The sequence below is a fragment of the Myotis nattereri genome, assembly GCF_964212035.1.
Source record: "Myotis nattereri genome assembly, chromosome: 19".
In the NCBI taxonomy this organism is placed as follows: domain Eukaryota; kingdom Metazoa; phylum Chordata; class Mammalia; order Chiroptera; family Vespertilionidae; genus Myotis; species Myotis nattereri.
In genome coordinates this window covers 22850307-22870651 of record NC_138095.1, presented here as the reverse complement: position 1 = coordinate 22870651, position 20345 = coordinate 22850307, and the positions used below count along the sequence as shown (strand labels likewise).

The 20345-nt window shown below is 50.4% G+C and overlaps 1 protein-coding gene across 1 annotated transcript in view; it reads right to left on the bottom strand.

Annotated features, from left to right (window-relative positions):
* Positions 1–20345, bottom strand: part of MYO18B (myosin XVIIIB) — a gene marked incomplete at its 5' end in the record, with an annotated part of 162267 nt that overhangs the window by 67969 nt on the left and 73953 nt on the right. Inside the window, 6 exons of the mRNA XM_081113701.1 lie at positions 1758–1910; positions 6850–6954; positions 10105–10215; positions 13919–14119; positions 15182–15305; positions 19302–19456. Coding sequence (XP_080969827.1) covers positions 1758–1910; positions 6850–6954; positions 10105–10215; positions 13919–14119; positions 15182–15305; positions 19302–19456 — 849 coding nt within the window. The remainder of the gene's footprint in view (positions 1–1757; positions 1911–6849; positions 6955–10104; positions 10216–13918; positions 14120–15181; positions 15306–19301; positions 19457–20345) is intronic.

Below are 20345 nucleotides of genomic sequence, written 5' to 3'. Positions count from 1 at the left end.
TTGCCATGCCCTATTCCAGAACCCCACTTCCTTCCTTCATTACCCGAATTAAGGGGTGGGTCTTTCTATTTATTTGTATCATTGCTTGCTTGTCTTCTTTCCCATCAGATCTAAGTTTTACAAGGGAGGGTTCCATACCTGCCTTATTCACCATTATGTACCTAGATCTACCACCTCATTTGACACACAGTAGGGACTGGAGAACGGACGAATGAAACTGTTCAGCACCACACCCAGCACTTAAGATGCAGCCAGCGGCAAATGTAGCATCCTCTCCCTTCCTCCTTCTGTCTGCCCTCCCTGCCTCCGTCCCTGGAGCCTTCAGGTAAAGGACAAATACCATTCATCGGCGAGGAGACGCAGCAATGCCCAATGTCATCATGGCTTTATTTGATTAGCTCCGACTCTGGCATCCGGGACACGTGCGCCGGGAGACAAAGCAACTGTACCCTGACCTCTGGTCCACGCGATGCCATCCTTATAACTATTTCCATGACAACAGCAACAGGAAGCCAAGGCTGTGGATTCCCTTTGATAGGAGCCGGATGCAGAGACGAGGAGGAAGGACTTTCAGAAGAATGGAGCTCTTTGATTCAGCTTAAGGCGCCTTCATTAAATACCACTAGTTTGCAAAACACACATTTTTACCCAGCAGAGGGAGATTTCTCATGAATACTGAAAAAAAAGGGAACAAAACCACCCTTGTTTCTTTCAAGAACACTCACCTGTGGGGAGGGGAAGGCTCGCACGGTGTGGCGTAGGGAGTATCTGGAGGGAGACAGGCAGAGTACATGGCCCCGCCAAGGGGGCTGGCATGAACCCTGGTTGCCTGGCCCCTGTCTGAGAGCATGGACATCTCTGCCCACCAAGAGGATCAGGGTCTACCACCCACCCGGTTGGCCACCTGTCCTGGTTTGCCTGGGCCTGAGGGCTTGCCCAGGTCAAGAACTAAAACCAGGAACGTCTGGACAAGCCCTGGGAGAGGGTGCGCTGAAGAAGGAAACTGCTAAGAATCATAGAATCGTCAAGAGAGAAGGGCCTTTATCCTATGTCTTCCGGTTTAACAGTACTGCACATCTGGGGTGTTCTTTCCAAACCCCATAAACCTGGTGTGATGATGAGAAAAACATCAGCCCCGCTGCTCTAGACCTCCTCTAAGGCAGCCAGGGATGGTGTGGCCTGAAGATCTGGGTTCAAATCCTGGCTTTGCCACTTCATGACTATGTGACTGTGGGTGGGTCACCTCACTTGTGAAATGAGATGATCTCCCTCAGCTCTCCCAAGGACTCAGTGCGACATCCTGTATAGGTGGCAGCGGCGATCAGCATCATCTTGTGATCACTGTCTGTGGCATTCCAATAGCTATTATTTGTTATTGTTGGTAGAAATAGGCTTTGCGTTATTAGCCTATTACTATTAGTTTCATACCCTGCCCTGGGGATGTGCCGACGTATACACAAACACAGGCCCGCACGAAGGCATGCCTGTACCACACTCTGGCATCCTGTCCCAGCGCCCTGATCCGCCCAAGCACTCAGGATGCACCCTATGTCAGCCCCGAGGAAGGGAACGAGACTCCTCAGTCATTGACAAACCCCTCTTCCTCACGTGCCACCTCCATGGGACCCATCAGCCCTGGGAATGTCCCGGCATGTCCCCCACCTTAGGTCAGCACCATGGCCACGCACACACCTGGAGGGCGCGCCACTCCCCCCATGGCTGCGACACTTTCCCAGCCCAATTGTGAGGGGACTCACCTGGCTGTGCACTTTCTCCAGCTCCTCCTTGCTGACCGACGCCTTGCCGTCCTCCATGGTCCCCAGGAGGACCTGCACATCGGACAGCAGCGCATGAGTCCTCCTGAGGTCCCTCCGCAGGCGCTTCTCCACGTCAAAGTCCCGATGGCCGATCTGGAAGCCAAGGGAAGGCACTCATGAGCTGAGACGGCACAGCGGTGGCCAGGGTCCAAGCTCTCTGGAACCAGGCTTCCTGGGTTCGAATCCTGCTCTTGCCACTCACTGCAAGACCCTGAACAAGACACTTTTCCTCTCTGAGCCTCAGTTTCCTCATCTGCAGAATGGGAATGGCATCACGCACATGGGGCTGCCGTGAAAATTAAATATGTGCTTCGCCTGATGCCTGGCTCATAGTAACAGCACATATATGAGCTATTACTACTGTAACCAACGCCTGTAAAGATCCAAAGTCATTCTGTCTCCTCTTTGGCCCCAGTCATCAACATGGCCTCTTTTCACCTTGCAAAAGAGCCTACAGGTCAGGGGAGGCCTCTGCTGGCCGAAGTCAGGACAGCAGTCACCCCAGAGAGGCAGTCACTGGAGAGGGCAGGAGGGGAGTTTCGGGGGGGGGGGGGGTAATCAATGTTATTGATCTTGGTGCTGGCTTCATGAATTTATGGAAATTTGTTGAGCTGCATGGATGGGACATGGTGTAATTCTCTGCATGCATGTTACACGTCAGTAAATAGTATTAACATAGCTGCGCAGCTTTCAAAGCTCTAAACCAGCCTTTCTGTCCCCTGAGCTGGTCCCCTTTGTCAGTTAAGGACAGGCTGACAAGGTTACTTTCCACAGAGGGACCTTACTGAGAAGCAAGTGCACTCCTTCCCCAGAACCCTGAAGCCACACCCTGACCTCCGCACCAGGAGGGTGACAACTGCCCACAGACAACACTACAGACAGACAAACCAAGGGCGACAGAATGATGTGGGGCTCGACATGAAACCGCCGCAGACCACGGCCTCCCCTGCAAACACAGCGCCGACTGGACACTGAGCTCGCATCTGCAAGAAACAGCAGCACCCTTCTCTTCAGGGGACCAGCGGGAAGGACACGGCACCATCCATCAGACGAGGGTGTCACAGAAAATGGGGCCCGGATGCCTCAACCCTGGGACTCAGTCTCTCCACATCCGGGGACCTGGGTCTCTGTGCCAAGCACAGCCACTCCCTGCAATGCTCACATGGCCTGGCGTGCTCCAGAACGAAGGTGGGATGGAGAATGAGGAGGCCCAGGCTTTAAGCAGCGGGAACTGTGGCTGAGTTAGGTCACCGCTCTGAACCAGAGTGTCCTCGTCTGTAAAAGAGGGGGTTAAGAAACTCCCTGTCCTCGCTGTTGAGGTGAGACAGAAGTCAGACGTGATGACGGATCGGAAAGCACTGTGCAGCTGCCGAGGGCTTTACAAGGAGAAGGGGCTACGGGTGTTGCCTGGTGGCCGGAATGCACTCCTTCAGACTCTGCGTCACCCCTTCTCTACCACCGGCTTCAAACTCTTTGAAAAATGAGTCAGTTCTTAGGATACAGCCTCTTTGTTCTCAGATGTATTGCTTTACGTTATAAATGCTGGAGACTATATATCGATATAGGGTGTCCCCCCAAAATATACACACACACACTTTGAATAGTTATAAAGGCAGTGGTTATTAAAATACATTTCGTTTTCAAAATTGAGCTATCAGTTGTTGAAGTGTGTATACATGTTTTGGGACACCCTGTACAATATGCTATTTATATACTATATATATATAAATATTATTTATTATATATTATACATATATATTCATATTCTCACCTGCTGAGCCGAGCTGAGGCCTGGGCATTGAGCCAGGCCTTTGTCACAAGTCATTACATTGAACTCCTGTGACAATCTCTTAACAATAGACATTATTATGATGATTGGCTTTATAAAAGTGGTAACAGCTTACAGGTATAGAGGGCTGAGTGTCAGACACTTCTAAACACCGTATGGATGTCAGCACATTTCATCGTCATAGGAATCTCTGAGCTGTGCAGTACCATGATCCCCATTTCACAGATGAAGAAACTAAAGCTTATGGAGGGGAAGCAGTTTGCCAAGATTACTCAGCTAGCAGTAAGTGGCAGAGTTAGGATACGAACCCAACTTGGCTGACTGCACAGAGGTTCGTTTTGTAAACTATACGATGAGAGACGTATGATTCGCTCTTTCCACTGAAGAAAAGGTCATGGAGGCCCAGAGAAGCATGGTCCCGCCCAGGCTGCATTGGGATCAGGAAGAGCCTTAGATGAATGGGACGGCTCAGCGAGGAGCAGGGCGGGCCTGCAGGTGGAAGGCACTGCGAGAGCACACGCGGGGGTGGCCTGAGAAACAGCCTTGTACATTCTGTTCTGGGTGATTAGCATGAAGGTATGAAACATGGGGGTGGGGCAGGAAACAGAGTTACAGCTGACAAGACTGGCATGGAGTGGGCAGGTGATCTGTCCAAGGCCAGGCCCTGGCTGTGCAGGGCTCTAACCACTGTACCACAGTGCCTACTGGAACCCAAATCCCAATTTATTCACTTGAGCCCAGGCCTTGTACCATGACTGCATCTAAGCAGAGTGCTTGGCACCTTGCTTATTTTTGGGTCTGTTCTTGTTCGGCACACATCCTAAAGTGCCTTTAATTCTCCCATGGGGCAGGTTGGCATCAGTACACCCCGATGCTGGCACTGACCGTGCAGTAGGGATGGCTCAGGTTCTACCCTCTTCTCTGCCAAAATGACCCTGAAAACGCCACCGCCATCTCCTTCCCAGAGGGATCATTGAAAACGAAATTCACAGCAAAACCTCAGACCAAGGCCTCCTCCCCTCCATAATGAATGGCTACAGGAGGGGAGGGCGGAGGGAAGGACTCATTAGGTTAATGGGAAATGAATGTCACTCTGCAAGTTCACGTTTTACAGCACAAAGATTCAAATTTAGATAAAACTGGTGAATAATTAACCAATAAATCTAAATAATGTTTAGTGTTGTTGTGGGAAGCTGTGGTCAAGCCTCGATTGTTTCGCCATTAATAATGAAGGCAGCCTGTTGGGGGCAGTTGTTAAATGTCTGTGGTCAAAGAACTCTCTGAGCACGGGAACAGTAGGACCTGGAACGGCTGTTAGGGTAACCAAGCCCCTTTACAGCTGGGAAAATTGAGGTTTGGCCAGAAAAGGTGAGTTGCTGAAGGTTGCACAGCAAATTAATGGCAGAACTGGGCTGACTTATAATAATATGAAAAATGACGGGCCACAAAAGGATGATTCTAGTTAACTGGATCTTAATCATTTTTAAGCAACGTGATGTTCTATTTTAAAAAATGTGGGTTTTCAAATAATAGACACGTCCTTCCAAATCCACACAGGCCACTAACAAGCTATGTGATCCTGGGCAATTTGCATTACTTTTGAGCTTCACTTCTTTCATTTATATGTAGAAACTAATAATACCTACCCCACAGCACTGTTGTGAAAACTAAATAAAGTATATTAGGGAAAATTTTAATTAAGTGCTTATCTTAAAATGTATGGCGACCACCACAAGAATAGAAATATGATTTGTAGCTTCAGCACCCGCAGTGAGCAAAAGTGATCACAGAATGAATACATGATCAGTCTATCCAACAGCAGGAAAACAGTCAAGCAAAAAGCAAAGAAAAGGGACAATGAACCAACAAATACTAAACCCAAAGAAGAGAACAGAAATAAATTCAAATGTATCAGTCATTGTAAGAAACGTAAGTAAATTACATTGTCCTATGAGAAGTTAGAGACTAAAATTGGATTAATCCCAGTCAGGGCACATGCCCAGGTGCATGTGGGAGGCAACCAACCAATGTTTCGCTCTCTCTCTTTCTCCCTTACTCTCTCTAAAAAAAAAATCAATGAAAACATTTAAAATAAATAACACTTTAAGTGAAGGGCATCATAAAGTACAATGTTTCCCACAGAGTGGGAGATAAATGGACTAACATCTTGTATAAGGATCATGAATGACCAATAGAAAAAAAGAAGCCAAAAGACTGAATAGGCAAGTCACATCGGAGACGACCATAGCAAACGTTAGGAACGCACAGCCTCGCTGGTGATGATGGCGAGGGGACCAGCAGTGCAATTAACACTCAGTGACTGGCAAACATTTTAAAACTATCTGGCAGTGACACGTGTCAGTGGAGACAGGGGGAAGCAAACATTTAAAAAATCCTGCTAGTGACAGTATAAACTGTCACAGTCACGTTGGGGAACGATTTGGGCGACATCTAATAATTCCAAAATGAGACCGTCCTAGGAGCCAGCAATCTTCTTCCAGCTACACACCCTGGCGACACCCGTCCCTGTGTGCGATGAGACATATATAAGAATACGCACTGCAAGTGTGTGTCTTGGAGTGGAAACGAGTAAATATTCACCAACAGAAGAAGGGGATTTAAAAATATGGATACTGTGCAGCGGTTAAAATGACGGCATTAGAGCTACATGAGTTATCATAGCCTAATCTGGAAACAGAGTTTTCGGAGGGGGCCAGATAGAGAATCGCATGTGCTGCACACGGTCAAAGTGTAAACACACATGCAGAGGAATTCACGCCCCGACCTCAGGACAACAGTTTCCTCTGGGAGAGAGGGAAGGAGGAGGGAGAGAAGGCAGGGAGATCAGGAATGGAAACCCAGGGGCCACCAACTGTTTGGGGAATGTTTTTTTTCTCTGAGCCTGGCTGCCTCTGCAAGAGTCTTGCTCTCACGAGAAACCAGCTGTGAGCACAGGGGCCCCATTAAAGCAAGAGTTGTCCACACGCTCACTCCAACAGCTGAAGGCAGTGGCCCGTCTGTCACTCTGGCTGCACCCTCTTTGGTCTCCTCGGTTCTAAAAACCCTGCTGAGTGTGGGCCCTTTATGAAGAGCCAGTGAATGTGGACAGGGACAGACTTGGTGGAGAAGAGGGCACTCGGCCCAAAGACCCCTCTAGCTGGCCTCCCCATAAATCTACTTCTATTATAGGGCCCAAGGCAGGGAGCGTGCTCTCCCAAATGCCTGCTGGTGGCTCCCCCTCACCTGGTCACAGAGGGTCCCGATCAAGCCTTCCAGATCCTGCTTCTCATGGAGGACCATCTGCTTCTCCTCGTATTCTTGCTCCAGCTGCATTTCCAGCTGGCGGAGCTGTGGGCACAAAGGGTAGATCCATGCACAGGAGAAATGAGCTCCCTCTGGACAAATCCCACAGGGCAGGGACCCTCCCCAGGGGAAGGGGATGATGTGGAGTCCAAGGCCCTTCACCCAGTTCCACAAAGGCTGCCCCGGTGGTTAGGAGCAGGTGTCTCTGTCGGAGAACTCAGGAGCCTAAAAGCTTGGGAGCCCAACAACTATGGGGAGGGCTGGGCAATTACGGGGAGCCCCTACCACTCATTGTGAAGTCCCATCCCCTGGGTCCCTACCCATTCCCTACCAGATGTCTCCTACCTGTGCCATGCCCTAGCTTGAATATCTCTAAGTCTTGGCCCTCTGATTTTTTCAGGATCTGCATGACACTACATCCAACATATTAACATGCATCAGCCTCCCTTATTAAACATAAATATATATGACGCAGTAAAAAAAGTAGTTGGATTTGAGATTATCTAGTGTTCCTCCAAAATTCACTTGTTGAAACCCTCCCCCCAATGCAATGGTACTTGGAGGTGGGGCTTTTGAGTGGTAATTAGGTTGGAATGACATCATCAGGGTAGAGCCCCCATGATGGGATAAGTTCCCTTCTCTCTCTCTCTCTCTCTCTCTCTCTCTCTCTCTCTCTCCCCCCCCCCCCCCCACTTAAAATGAGGAGGTGGCTGTCTACAAGCAGGTAAGAGAGCCCGCACCAGACACCTTGGTCTTGGACTTCCCAACCTCGGAACTGTGCCTTCAGTGACCCTATTTCACAGATGTACAAACTGAGTCAGAAAGAGGCTCCAACGTGCATACTCTTCAGTCAGTTTTGCTAAGAGCAGTTAGTTATTGGTCTCCTGGCCCCAGCTCCACTGCCACTCCAGATGGCCATTAGCATTCCCACCCAGGTTGCTAGCAATTGATTTCCTGCCAGGGCGAGAGAGAGGCTGAGCAGAGAAGTCACTAGATGTGAAGGCAGTGGCAGTGTCTGTCACAGGAGAAAAACACCTTCCCCTTTATAAATCTGTCCATGGCGAGACCTCAGGAAGGTCTGGGTCACACCTCCAGCTCTCTGAGGCCCTGGCTCAGGGCCCCCCTCATGATTTGAGGTGTTTTTGAAATGCACCAGATACGGTGCAACCTTCACTGGAGGGCACATGGACAGGGACTGAGGGCTTCTGCCTCCTGACCCATGAAGGGGAAAAAATAGTGATTGATGGTCACTTAGGTAGAAAGCAAGTTCATTTCAAAATTTTCTTTTAAGAGAGACATAAGGCATTCTGTTCACATCTGCTTTCAGAATGAAGGCGGGAATGGCTAAAACAAATTCTGAAAAAGATACAAAATAATAAAAACTATATATTGAGCAAGGCAACGTTTTCTGGAGCGTGTTCTGTAGAATATTTCCACATGCTATTCACAGATATGATGTGGCAGAGAGGAGGGGAGTCCATGCTAGAATAAGTATGGAAATCATTGAGTTGACAGGGTCTGCAGTGCAGAACTTATCAGAGCCTTTGGTAAGTCATTGTGCAGGAAGTGCTAATGGATGAAGCATTGCCCAAGGTTGACATCTATCAAGTGCTTCCAAAATGGCCCTTCATATTCAAACAGTTACAAAGTAAACAACAACAAAAAATATCTTGTTTCTTGGTTAAGAGTCTGGGCTTTGGAGTCAGATAGAACTAAGTTCAAATCTTAGCTCAGCTACTTTCCAGCTGGGGAACCTTGGGCATGTCACCTCACCTGTAGAAACAGCATTCGTGTGAGGATTCAATAAGTCCATAGACATTAAGAACCCAGCCTGGCGCCCAATGGGTGTTCAAAGAATGCCATTCATTTCTCCCAAATATGTAATAAAGGAAAATAAGCAGAAACTGACCCTTTGATGATAACTTCCAGCACTTTACAGTTTAGAAGACACTTCCCCTTCTTTTATCTCATCCCCATATAGATGGTGAAGGTAGACCATGTTCTATCATTCCGCCCATTTAACAGAGGAGAAAACAGAGTCTCGAGGAGTGACGAGACATACTCAAGGGCACACAGATCTAGCTGGGCCCAAGTCACTGACTTTTTCTTTCCAGTCCTAGAGAGTTTTAGGGGGGCGGGGCATGCTGGGCCCCTCGGGATGAGCCATGGGGACCTGCAGAGCAGGATGAAGAGCGGATGCAGCAGCGCCCACCCCTGGGGGTGGAGAACGGGCCCAGTTCTTACTCCCTGGAGGGATGGCAGGGGGTCAGGCAGCCCGATCTGTCTCCCGTGGAAGTCCTGCCAGTCACCACGGCCCCCGCACGCCCTGCCCAGGAGGATGCTTAGCAGTGGGCTCTGCAGGGCGCCAAGTTCCTGCGCCCGTCTTCTCCTGAGGATTAATCACACCCACGAGCAAGCCAGCCACCAAGCTGTTCCCTGGCCCCTCCTGCAGGCCCAGCCACCTAGAAACCCAGTGTTGCTCTTCCAGCTCTAATGAACGGGGTTACGTTCCAAACTCTGCAATGTTTCCACATGAGCGAGCTCCTGGAGTCTTCACTCTCACCCTGCACAGCAGCCATTAGCATCCCATTTGTCAGACGAGAGACATGAGGCTCTTAGGAAGGCTTTGTGGTTTCTCTAAAGCCCTACATTGGTTTTCGATGGAGCTGGGATTTGACTCAGCCCCTGGAGTCCAGAGGGCTCTGCAGAGACTGTTTAGGGGGCTCCTAAGGGGAATCCACTCTGGGGAATGCTAATCAGCGCCTCCTTGGAGATGCACAAGGCACACTAGGCTCCGACAGACCCACGAGGGAGTGGTGACACCTGCTCAGGAAGGTGCACCCCAAAGTTCGAGGCAATTCCACCTTCAGGGTTCACCGTATACTCCTATCCGTCAGCACATCTATAAGGATATTTATCTCAGCATCGGGGATAACAACAAAATCAGAAGCACCCTAAGTGTCCAACCACAGGGGACCAGCTGATAAGTCAGAGTGTGTTTCTGGGTCATATTTAAGATAGATACTTCCGTCCCAGCACCCTTGAAAGCATCCAGGGAGCTAAGGTCTCAGGTGACTGCCCAAGGAGTCCGTCCCCAGGCCCTGCACCCGCCTCGCTCTAAGGAAGAGGGTGCCAGGCCTGGGCCTGCCCTGCCCCAAGGGCACAGCTGTAGCCGCTGCTTAGCTGCTTACATACCCGCTTCTGGCAGGACTGGCGGACATCCTCCAGCTCCTCCTCCTGGTCCTCCCGGTCCTTCTGGTGCATCTGCTTCATCCGCTCTATCTCTAGCTCCAGCCGCTGGCGGAGCTGGGGGGCAGCAAGGACAGCACATGAGGGTAACCCTCACCCACTCCCCTGGCCCTCCATGCCATCCTTAGCATTCCAGTTGCATTTTTTGTTCTTGGCGTGCATGGACAAGAGTCAAATTATCCCCCCAGACACCCAGGAAGGTAAATCAATAGTCTATAAGTAGCCCAAATGCTGCCTCTATCCCTTCCTGTGATCGTAACAGACATCACCAATCAATCATACGCTCTTCTGCTGAGTTTAGATGGAGCCTCAGAATCCTTCTCAACACTGCTAAGGTGAAACATTGCCATCATCCCTGGGGCGGCCATGGATGGGAGGACAGGTGAGTGAGTGGCCAGTACGATGAAATGTTATTCAGGAGGAGCTGAACACCTGGAGAGATCACTGGCCCCAGATGTTACCTCAGGTGATTTTGTCTATAATCAGTTCCCCTTCTCTGTGGAAAACAGCCATCTTCGAATGCTATTATGAGGATTCCATGAGATGGCCCATGTAAAGCACTTAGCACAGTGCCTGGCACATACATATCGCTCTCTCTTTCCCTAGTGTTTTGAAAGCAGAAAGGACTTCCTGGCAGCCTGACATAGCGGCTCTGTGTTCCCATGAAGAGTCATCTCATAAACGAGACCCTCCAAGCCTTGCTCAGCCGGGCAAAGAGCTGCACGTGACACTGAAACCACGTTGTATGAAAGGTTCTGAAATGGAAGGCAGAAGCCATGGGTTCCAGTTCCAGTTCCACGTTTCACCTTCTCGATCTGGATAAGTGAGGCCCGACCCACGCTCCTGCCTCTCAGATGCTGTGGCACACTGGAATGAACACGTTTTTTAAACATAAACTTCAGAGCTTTCCCCTAGATCTGTCGAATCGGAATGTCCAGGGTAGAGGGCCCAAGAACCTATACTTTTCAGCTGTCCCTTATCCGGGCTCTTTGATGCGATGGTCCGTGGAGAAGCACTTGGAACTCAGTACATGGGTTACATTGTAGAAACTCTTCCTGACCATGTAGCACACTGTCCCGGCACCTGGCATCAAACCAAGCGTTCAGAAGGCCACAATCACCGTCCCTAACGTGGAAATCACGCTGAGGAAAAACAATGCTGGTCTTTGGAAAAGCTCTGATGGTATTCTCTGCTGGGTAGGGCTGGGTGCAGAGGAAAAAGGATAGTGCCTGTCGGAGTCCCTGTTACAGCTCTTGGCATAAAGGATGCTCACTTTAAATGTCAACTTCCTTCCTCGCCTTCTTTAAAATGACAGAGGTTATGGGAAGATAATCCAAAATGAGGAGCTGAAGCAAGTAAATAAAATATTTCTTTTTCATTTTTCTTTCTAGCCTCCTGGACCCTCCTGACATCTGCAATACCATTTATGTCAAGCTTATATGAGCTCACATAAAATCCCCTAGAAAAAGTGCTATATTGTCATCAATAAATACCTCCTGGGTGTCTCCCAGGGCACAACGCAGTAGGAAGTAATGGGTGAAGCTAAAGATGCATGAAGTGTTGAGTCAGCCTTGCCTCCCCTGTGAGGCGGTAAGGATGGACAATTAGGACGCTGCATTACCTTACGGGTCCCTGAGGTCGCCTGACGTACGTACTATGTTTCTGCTTCTGAGCACCGAGTGGTCCCCTGGTGGTATCTTTGAGGAACACACTTGTCCGAAGGGCTTGATTTATGCTTGACTGTGGGTCGCTATGTGATCCTGTGACATTCTCCATGCCCCTTAATGCCCTCCACAGATATTCCCCCTACTGCACACACCTTCATGGACTCATGGGGTTGGGGGGAATCCAGGGGATGGACAAGGCTCCGATTTCACTGTACAGATGAGGAGACTGAAGCGAGAGCACGGGGAGCTTGCCTAAGGTCATCCAGACAATGAGCTGCCTTGAGGACTCCATCTGGATGGGATGACATCACAGCACCTTAAATGCCACCTGACTGCCCTGCCTCTGGGCCTTCACACAGTCTGTTTCTCCTGCCTAATTGTCCATCCTTACCTTACAGGGGAGGCGAGGCTGACTCAACACTTTCATGCATCTCTTGGTCAGTCAACTCAGATTCACCCTTTAGCTTTCAGCTTCGGTGAATGTCACTTCCTGCAGGAAGTCTTCCCTGTTTCCCCAATTGGGCTCCCGAGACCAGATCTGCAAGTTATACTTTCCCACAACACACAGCATGACTGTAATCTTCGGGAGGACAGAGACCACGTCTGGGTTGTTTGCAGCTGCATCCTCAGCAACCACACGGTGCATGGCACAAAGTAGCTGCTTAATAAATGAGTAAAGGAGCTGTTTTCTGAACTGCTCCAGACTCTCTCTCTCCACATCTCCCACACCTTGGTCTCAGTACTCAGCAGGACCCATCCTGATGGAGTGGAGGTAAGTGAGAAGCAAGGGCAGGGACCCTAGCTTTTCCCCTACATGTGCCACCTCCACCCTTCAACCCCTCCCCCTCCCTCGCCCCACCCCCGCTCTACTCCTCCGCCCCGACTTCATCAGAGCTGCTCAGAGTCCCCTGCTTTACATATTTATGCTGCCTGCTCAGATTTTCTTGAAAAAGAGTTCCCAGCCTTAAAATCTCTTCAAAATAATCACCCCTTATGAAATCCCACATGAAAAATTTCTGTAGAGCTAAGCATCAGGAAAAGCCTTCTCCGCCTGAAAAACTGCTGTGTTTTCATCACGGGGACAACAAAAGGCACACAACTCAGGTTTCCTTCTTCTCTCTGGCCACCAGGAATTTTAGAGCTAAAACAAGTAAGTGTGTAAGATCGCATGTTTTGCATATCTGCATATTAATACACTGTCCCCACCCCCTCCTTAGTGTCCATTTTAATTTGTATTTTTCTGGTTCAAATTATATTTATATTTTTTTCTATTTTGTTATGCATGCATCTTAGAAGCTGCTACAAATTCCTTATGGAACAAGGTAGGCATATAAACAAACAAGCAGACAAATAAAATATTCATTTGATACTTCACTGAGCGTGTGGGTACTAGAGCATTTGATATTCCTGCCTTATTCCCCTTAGCTATTTTGCATTTCTTGAAGACTAGCGCTCCAATCTTCCTTGATAGTGTTCACAGGGCTGTGCACAGAGTAAGTATGCAAGGCGCTGCAATCACATGGAGCAGGCTACAAACCCTATCCCTGCCACTTTGTCCACACCGCCAAGCCTCAGCCTCCACATCTGTAAAGTGGGGGCAATCAATATATCACCATAGAAAGCGCTTGTGAAGATTCAGGAGATGATACGCGGGGAGAGCCTTGGGCAGAGTCAGGTACACAGACAGTGCTCAATTAATGTCAGACATTAATCAACACCAACTATGCACCTGGCCTCATTCTCGGCTCTGTAGAGGGCCTGAGAAGTAAGATCAACAAAAAACCATGCCTTCCTGAAACTTATGTCCTATTGGGGAGAACAGCATTGGGCACGTTTTGAACAATACTATCGAATGTGGTGACAGCAGGTGCCATGAAGGACAAACCCGCTAAAGAGATGGAAGTGAATGTGCTGTGGAGGTGGGGCTGTAAGGTAGCAGTGCACCTGGTCATGAAGGGTCTGAATGTCAGACCTACAGCTTTAGAGGTTCTCTGGGGTAACAGGGAGCCACAGAGGATGGGAGCAGCTGAGGGAGGTTCCCATGCTGTATTTTAATAACCTCCCTGGGCCTTGGAGTCAGACAGCTTCCCTACCTGCTCCAGCTGCTGGATGGTGTTTTCCTGCTGGTTCCGGATCTGCTGTTGCTCGAGGGCATTGGATTCCAGTTTCCAGAGCCTGTCCTTCAAGCCAGCGACGCTGTTCTCCCCCGGAGAGGGCAGCGTCAGCAGCTCCCGCTTTTGGGCCTGCAGCGTCTCCACCTCCTGCTTCAGCTTCGAGGTTTCCTGCTCCTTTTGCTACGGAGACAAAGGGGACGGAGGTTGGAGTCCCATAGCCATGGCCCCCTCCAGGGTCACCCCTAACACTTGCTGGAATGGTGCTTCCCACTTTTCAGTGCATGCCTTCTCCACTCACCATGCAGCCCCTCACAGCACCCCCTGCAGGACACCCAGGCTGCTTTCTGGAACAGCACAGGCAGGCGGGGGCAGGAGAGCAAGCCACTGCCCCTAGAGTTAGACCTCCAGGCACCTAAAGCGAGTGCTTGCCCCATTTGTAGGCTGTGCACCTGCTGAGGCCAAGACTGACTTGGAGCAGGGAGGCAGGGTGTCCAGAAATGACTTCCAGGTTAGAAAGTCACCTAAGGGTCAAAGAACTGTGGGCTGGATCATGAAGGAGCTGCATGCCAGGCTGAGAGGTTCAGAGGTTCTTCCCGGGGTACCAGGGAGCCACAGCAGGGCGAGGAGCAGCTGAGTAAAGTGCCTGTGTCATATTTAATAAAGCCCCTTTGCAATGGAGCCTGCATGGGACAGGGCACTGCCTCTGGACGGGGTTACCGCTAACACATTCCACGCCGAGCCTCTCACACCGCCCAGGTGCCCACCTGAGAACCCAGGCAGGAGACCAGAGCACATTCAATGATTCAAGCTAGGCAGGTCCGACTACCTGTCTGCTGTCTACTGTTGGTTTTGGGGTTTGTTTTTTTTAATATATTTTATTGATTTTTTACAGAGAGGAAGGGAGAGGGATAGAGAGTTGGAAACATTGATGAGAGAGAAACATGGATCAGCTGCCTCCTGCACACCCCCTACTGGGAATGTGCCCGCAACCAAGGTACATGTCCTTGACCGGAATCAAACCTGGGACCCTTTAGTCCCCGGGCTGACGCTCTATCCACTGAGCCAAACAGGTTAGGGCTACTGTTGGTTTTATTAAGGCCCCCTGAGAGCATGACTCCAGCTGCCAGGCCGGGACGCCCACACAGAGTTCCCTTCCCGTCACCATTTAGAGCAGGTATGCGGTGGGGTTTCCTGAGACCCAGAGACCGAGAGCCAAGAGGCTCCACGCCTCCCATCCCTTACCTTCAACTGCTGCTGGAGCTGACCCAGCTCCCACCGGACGCTGGTGTTCTCCTGGGTCACTTTCTCGCGGAGTCCCTTCTCAAACACAGACTCACCCAGGGCCTGGGCGAGCTGCATGTCAAACCTGTCCAAGCAGAACGTGTGTCATGGCTCCACTGGAGCGGAACCCACAGGTGAGTACCCAGGTGGGGCTCCTGGGGCAGGGGAGGGGATGGGGAGAGCAGCCAGCTTGCCGAGAACTAGTAGAGAGAGAGAGAGAAGCGGGGGAGAGGGGGAGAGAGCAAAGAGGGGAGGGGGGGGGGAGAGAGCAAAGAGGGGAGGGGGGGGGGGAGAGAGAGAGAGAGGAGAAAATGGTGGGGTTTGCCTTCCTGTAAGGTTGTGGATGTGGGGTAGGAAGAATCTGGAATACAAGAGAGCAGCTTTTAGAGTTTGTATAAAGTTTTCACAAAATATTGAATGCTTATTTAAAATGGGACTTAAAAATATATAGATAAAAATTAGAATGAAACTGTATACAGAGAATAAAAATAAAAACATATATGGGACAATCTGATGCATCTGATTTGCCAATGTATTCCAGGAACCTTTACTGCTAGCAAGCCCAGGTTTGCTGCCTAATGACCACTGGCCGGTGAGTGGACGACTGGAGATATCCACACAAACAAGGGATACCCTGCATTCCCTATTTTACATGATGCTGCTGGGCTTATGCACTTACAACCCCATTAGAGCAGGGTAGTTACTGGGAAAATGCTGGACAGTTATGCATTCAGCGTGTTCACTTGTTTCCCTGGCAGATAATACGGAGACTCGAACAGCCCTACTTAGGACCGTCCAGGACTGAGGAAATGGCTGCTTTGGGGCCCACCTGCCCCTCCAGCATGGTGACCCCTGGAGAAGTACTTCCTGGACTTGACATCATTCCGTGTGGTTGTCTCGGCCTTCAGTCCCTATCACAGAGGAGGAAACCACAGAGGGGCTCTGCTGGGTAAGCAATGACTTTGGTCATCAGCCCCTGGACCACACAGAAAGGCCCGCTTTTCCAGGGAACTTGGTGCGACCGAAACGGCCAAGCTGGACATGGGGTTTGGGTCTTGATAAAAAGGTCGCCCTGTGACAAGATTATCCAATGTCCCTTAATACGAGATGGTCATTCTGAGATCAGACTCCTGAGAAAGCCAATCCTGGCTCACAGGAGGGAGCCCTACCAGTGGAACTGCCAGGAGCTTTCTGATTGGCTGTTGATGACATCATGCAGGAGGTGCTATTGGCTGCCTCTGAATGGAAGCATTGTGATGAGGATGATGACCCAACAATCCCAAGTGCCAGGGTGTGGGGTGAGGTCCACATTGTCCTTATAACAATTTAGCAAGAAACATATTACATCCATTCTACAGAAGAAAGGCGAAGTAATTTATTAGCCCAAATTTCCACAGTGGTGGAAGCAAGCTTGAGCCCAGGTTCTCTACTGGGCACCTTCCTATCCCTGTGCCCTGGGATAGGTGCAGAAAGACAGAGAGGCCAGGCAATGACTGCTGTTTCAAAAGAGTTCTTGACTTAACAGGCCACCTCAGGCCAAAGAGTGGCTCCTACAGAGCCTAACTCCTGGAACACACCGGCCCACCAATTGAGGCCCGATGGATTTGCACACACCCTTCACCCCACCAGGAAGAGGCGGGCTCCAGCCTCTGGTGAGCGTGGGAGACAGTGAGCCCAGCATAGGCCTTACCCCAAGGAAGCAGCCTGGGAGTTCCATCAGCCCTCGAAACTGAGCTTTGTGACCCGTGGGGTAACCATGGCAACAAAAAGTCACTCCCTCAGATGGAACCATTCTGGATCGCTCTGAACTCAGAAGCCAATGTCAGGACAGGAAACGCTAGCAGCGTGGAGACATCCCTCCATCCTGGGCCCGGCAAACTAAGGAAGCAGCTGCATCTACAATTTGTTGACCCTTCGAGGGAGATGAGGAAGTATTACTAACTTCTAGATCTCTCCCTCACCATTAGATGGAGACTCCCATGGCCCTCACTGGCTTCCTGCTAAAACAGGAATCCGCCTCGAAAGAGAAAGGCTGCTATTTGCAATTAGCATCGAAATGTAAATGAACTTCTGCCAAGAGATTGTAGCAGAGTAGAGGGCATCAGAGGAGAGGTGTAAGTCTTGAGAGGAGAAAGCGTAGTATGAAGAAATGGGGACCTTCCGGGGCGGAGGCATCATGGGGAGATTCTTGAGTACCTGGAATGAGGGATTCTGCCCAAGAGGGTGAGGGAAAGAGCAGAAAGATGGAGTTTTCTGGCTGCGTTAACTCCAGGGGCAAACCCTCTCCCCATCAGAGCGGAGGCCCTCCCCAAGGCCTCTCAGAACTGGAGTGGAACCCACAGGTGAGGACCGAGATCATCAGAGCTGGCAGGAACCTGGGGGACGATCGGGTTCACGCCTCTCGGTTTACAGGGGGGCTCTGATGAAGCCATTCTTCAGCACCAGGTGGCCTGCTTAACTGTCCAAGGAGACCTCAGAACAATCAGCGACACTCTAGCCCAGAGAGGAGGTGCCACTTGACACGGCCCCCCAGGAAATCACCAAGTAAGCCATTTCCGCACTGCAAGGGCAAAGTTGAACCAGAGCACCCATGAGAAGATGGGAAAATAAACATATCAATAGGAAGAGAATAAACCTCCCTCATTTGGGGGGTGGGGGGGTGGGCAGGCTAACAACCCCCAAAAGATCTTTAGTTTTTAGATGAAGAAGCCAGCTCAGAAAATCTCAAGGTTAAAGAAACAATGTTTAATGCAGATCAAGTTCAAACGCTATGCCACCCCATGCAAAAATAATTCAGCTCGGCATCTCTGGGAAAACATCAAAACCACGTCCTGGCATCTCATCCACAGGAACACTCCTGTGTATTTTTATCCTGGGCCCTCTAACAGAGGCTGTGTTTCCTCTATTGGCCTCCTGTGCCATCTCCAGGAGGGTCTGTCTGGCTCAAAACAGGACCCCTGCACACCTCTCCTCTCACTGAGTGAGCAGAACTCAAACACAGCCAGAGGTCCAGGGCCCGAAGCATCGCAGGTACGGAGGGTCTGCGCTTGGGAGACTGAGTGTGGACCTGGGCCAGTCCAGCCTCCACCACTGGCCAGCTGTGACAGCGTCCCCATGGGAACCAGTGTGCAGCTTCCAGACTGGCAACTTGTTGGTGTGCAAGGTCCAGTTCCTGCCAGAATCATTATCATGATCTGATCATCTAAACCCTAAATGAAAACAGCAGGGACTCAATGTTTTGGCCTCTTCCTCATTCTCATCCCCCGTGGTCAACAACAGGGATAGATGGGAACCAGAATTTAGCCCAATTGGATGAACAAGCTATCATTTAGTCCTCGCCACAGGAGCATTCTCATCCCCCACCTGAGGACTTTATCTGAGACTGAGAAAGGCTGAATGACTTGTCCAAGGTCACACAACTGGGAGAGGCCCAGCTGGGACTTGAACCGGGTGGTGGGACCCCAGGCTGAGCTGTCTTCATCCTCCATAGCAAACTCTTCCCTTGATAAATGGGGATGTTGAGACCCAGAGAGGCCAAGAAAGTTCCCCAAGGTTATGGTCAATTGGTAACAGAGCTGAGGCCGGGTAACAGAAAAGAATCATTTTTTGCTGGATTCTTGGGAGAACCTTACAGGAATAAGGTGTGAGGGCAGGAGGAGAAAAATTTAGGCCAGAACAAGGGAGTCCCATGGATGAGGAGCCCTGACAGAAGTGAGAGAGCCACACCCAGCTGGTGTGGCTCAGTGATTGAGCGTAAACCTATGATCCAGGAGGTCACAGTTCGATTCCCAGTTATGGCATATGTTTGGGTTGCTGGCTTGATCCCCAGTGTGGGACCTGTAGGAGGCAGCCAAGCAATGAATCTCTTTCACGATTGATGTTTCTCTCTCTCTCTCTCTCTCTCTCTCTCTCTCTCTCTCTCTCTCTCTCTCTCTCCCTCTCTGAAATCAATAAAAATATATTTTTGAGGAAAAAAAAAAGAAGCGAGGGGGCTTAGGAGGAGAAGCCTGAGACCCCAAAGATTCCAGCACCCGCGCCGCCCCCTGGTGTCCAGGTGACAATGATGAGGAACATGACTCACTTATTTTGCTTCTTCTCAAGCTCGTGGTTTCGGCTTTGCTGGTTCTCCAGCAGGAAGCGGGTGTCCTCCAGGTCACAGGTCAGCCGGTGGCACTTCCTCTTCAGTTGGTGCGCGGTCTTCTTGGCCCCCTCGTACGCGCTCTGCAGCTCCCCGAGCTGTGGGAGTAGCAGAATGATCACCCCGCTCACTCTGAGCAGCTGCTATAATGGGGAGAGAACAGGGGCTGGAGGCAGAGACCCTGTCTCGACCACTCTCTCTCTACTTGTCTCCGGAGCCTCAGTTTGCCCAGAGGTAGAATGGGGCAATTCCTGTCATCCCTTGGGGTGGCTTTTTCTGTTTCTCAGTAATCCTCCTGCCAACGCTCCCACGGACCCTTTGCATGCCTTGCCTCGACTGCGCAGCCCCTGAAGGCTGTATAACTCAGACCCCATCCGCTGGCATAAGCTGGGGAGCTATGCGAGCCAGGAAGCAGTCAAAACGGCGCACGGAGAAAATCTAACCGGAAAACCCCAGAGACGGGCTCAAAGGTTAGACCAGCAAAGAGCACTTCAGATGGCCGGCTCACACGGCAACGCACACGCCGGTGCCGACACAGAAGCCAACAGCTCTTGCGTCTTCCTGCAGGAAACACCCTCCCGAATGTCCTAGTTTAGATCTGGGAGAGAAGACAGCTCGGGACGCTCGCTTTGAAGAAATGGCCTCATTAAAGTATTGCTTTAAATAAGCAAAACGCTGAGTTAATGAAGCCTGTAATTCTAAATTCAGAATTTGACGGCAAATGGGATGTTTTCTTATATTCAGCTGCCCGGGAAAGGTTGCAGTATTATTACTTTTTAATGTAGCATGACTACCCCCTTTCCTTGGGGATACTGACCCGGCTTTGTAATTCCTTATTAGAGAACGGGGCTGCTGCCCTGCCCGGGTGTCCTTCTGTGTTTCTACAGCTCAGGATGCCTCCTGGAGGACCGCAAGGCAATGTCCGTGTTGCATGCGAAGAGCAAAACCATCACCACCATGGAGGATAATGAGGCTCTCCGCCGTTGC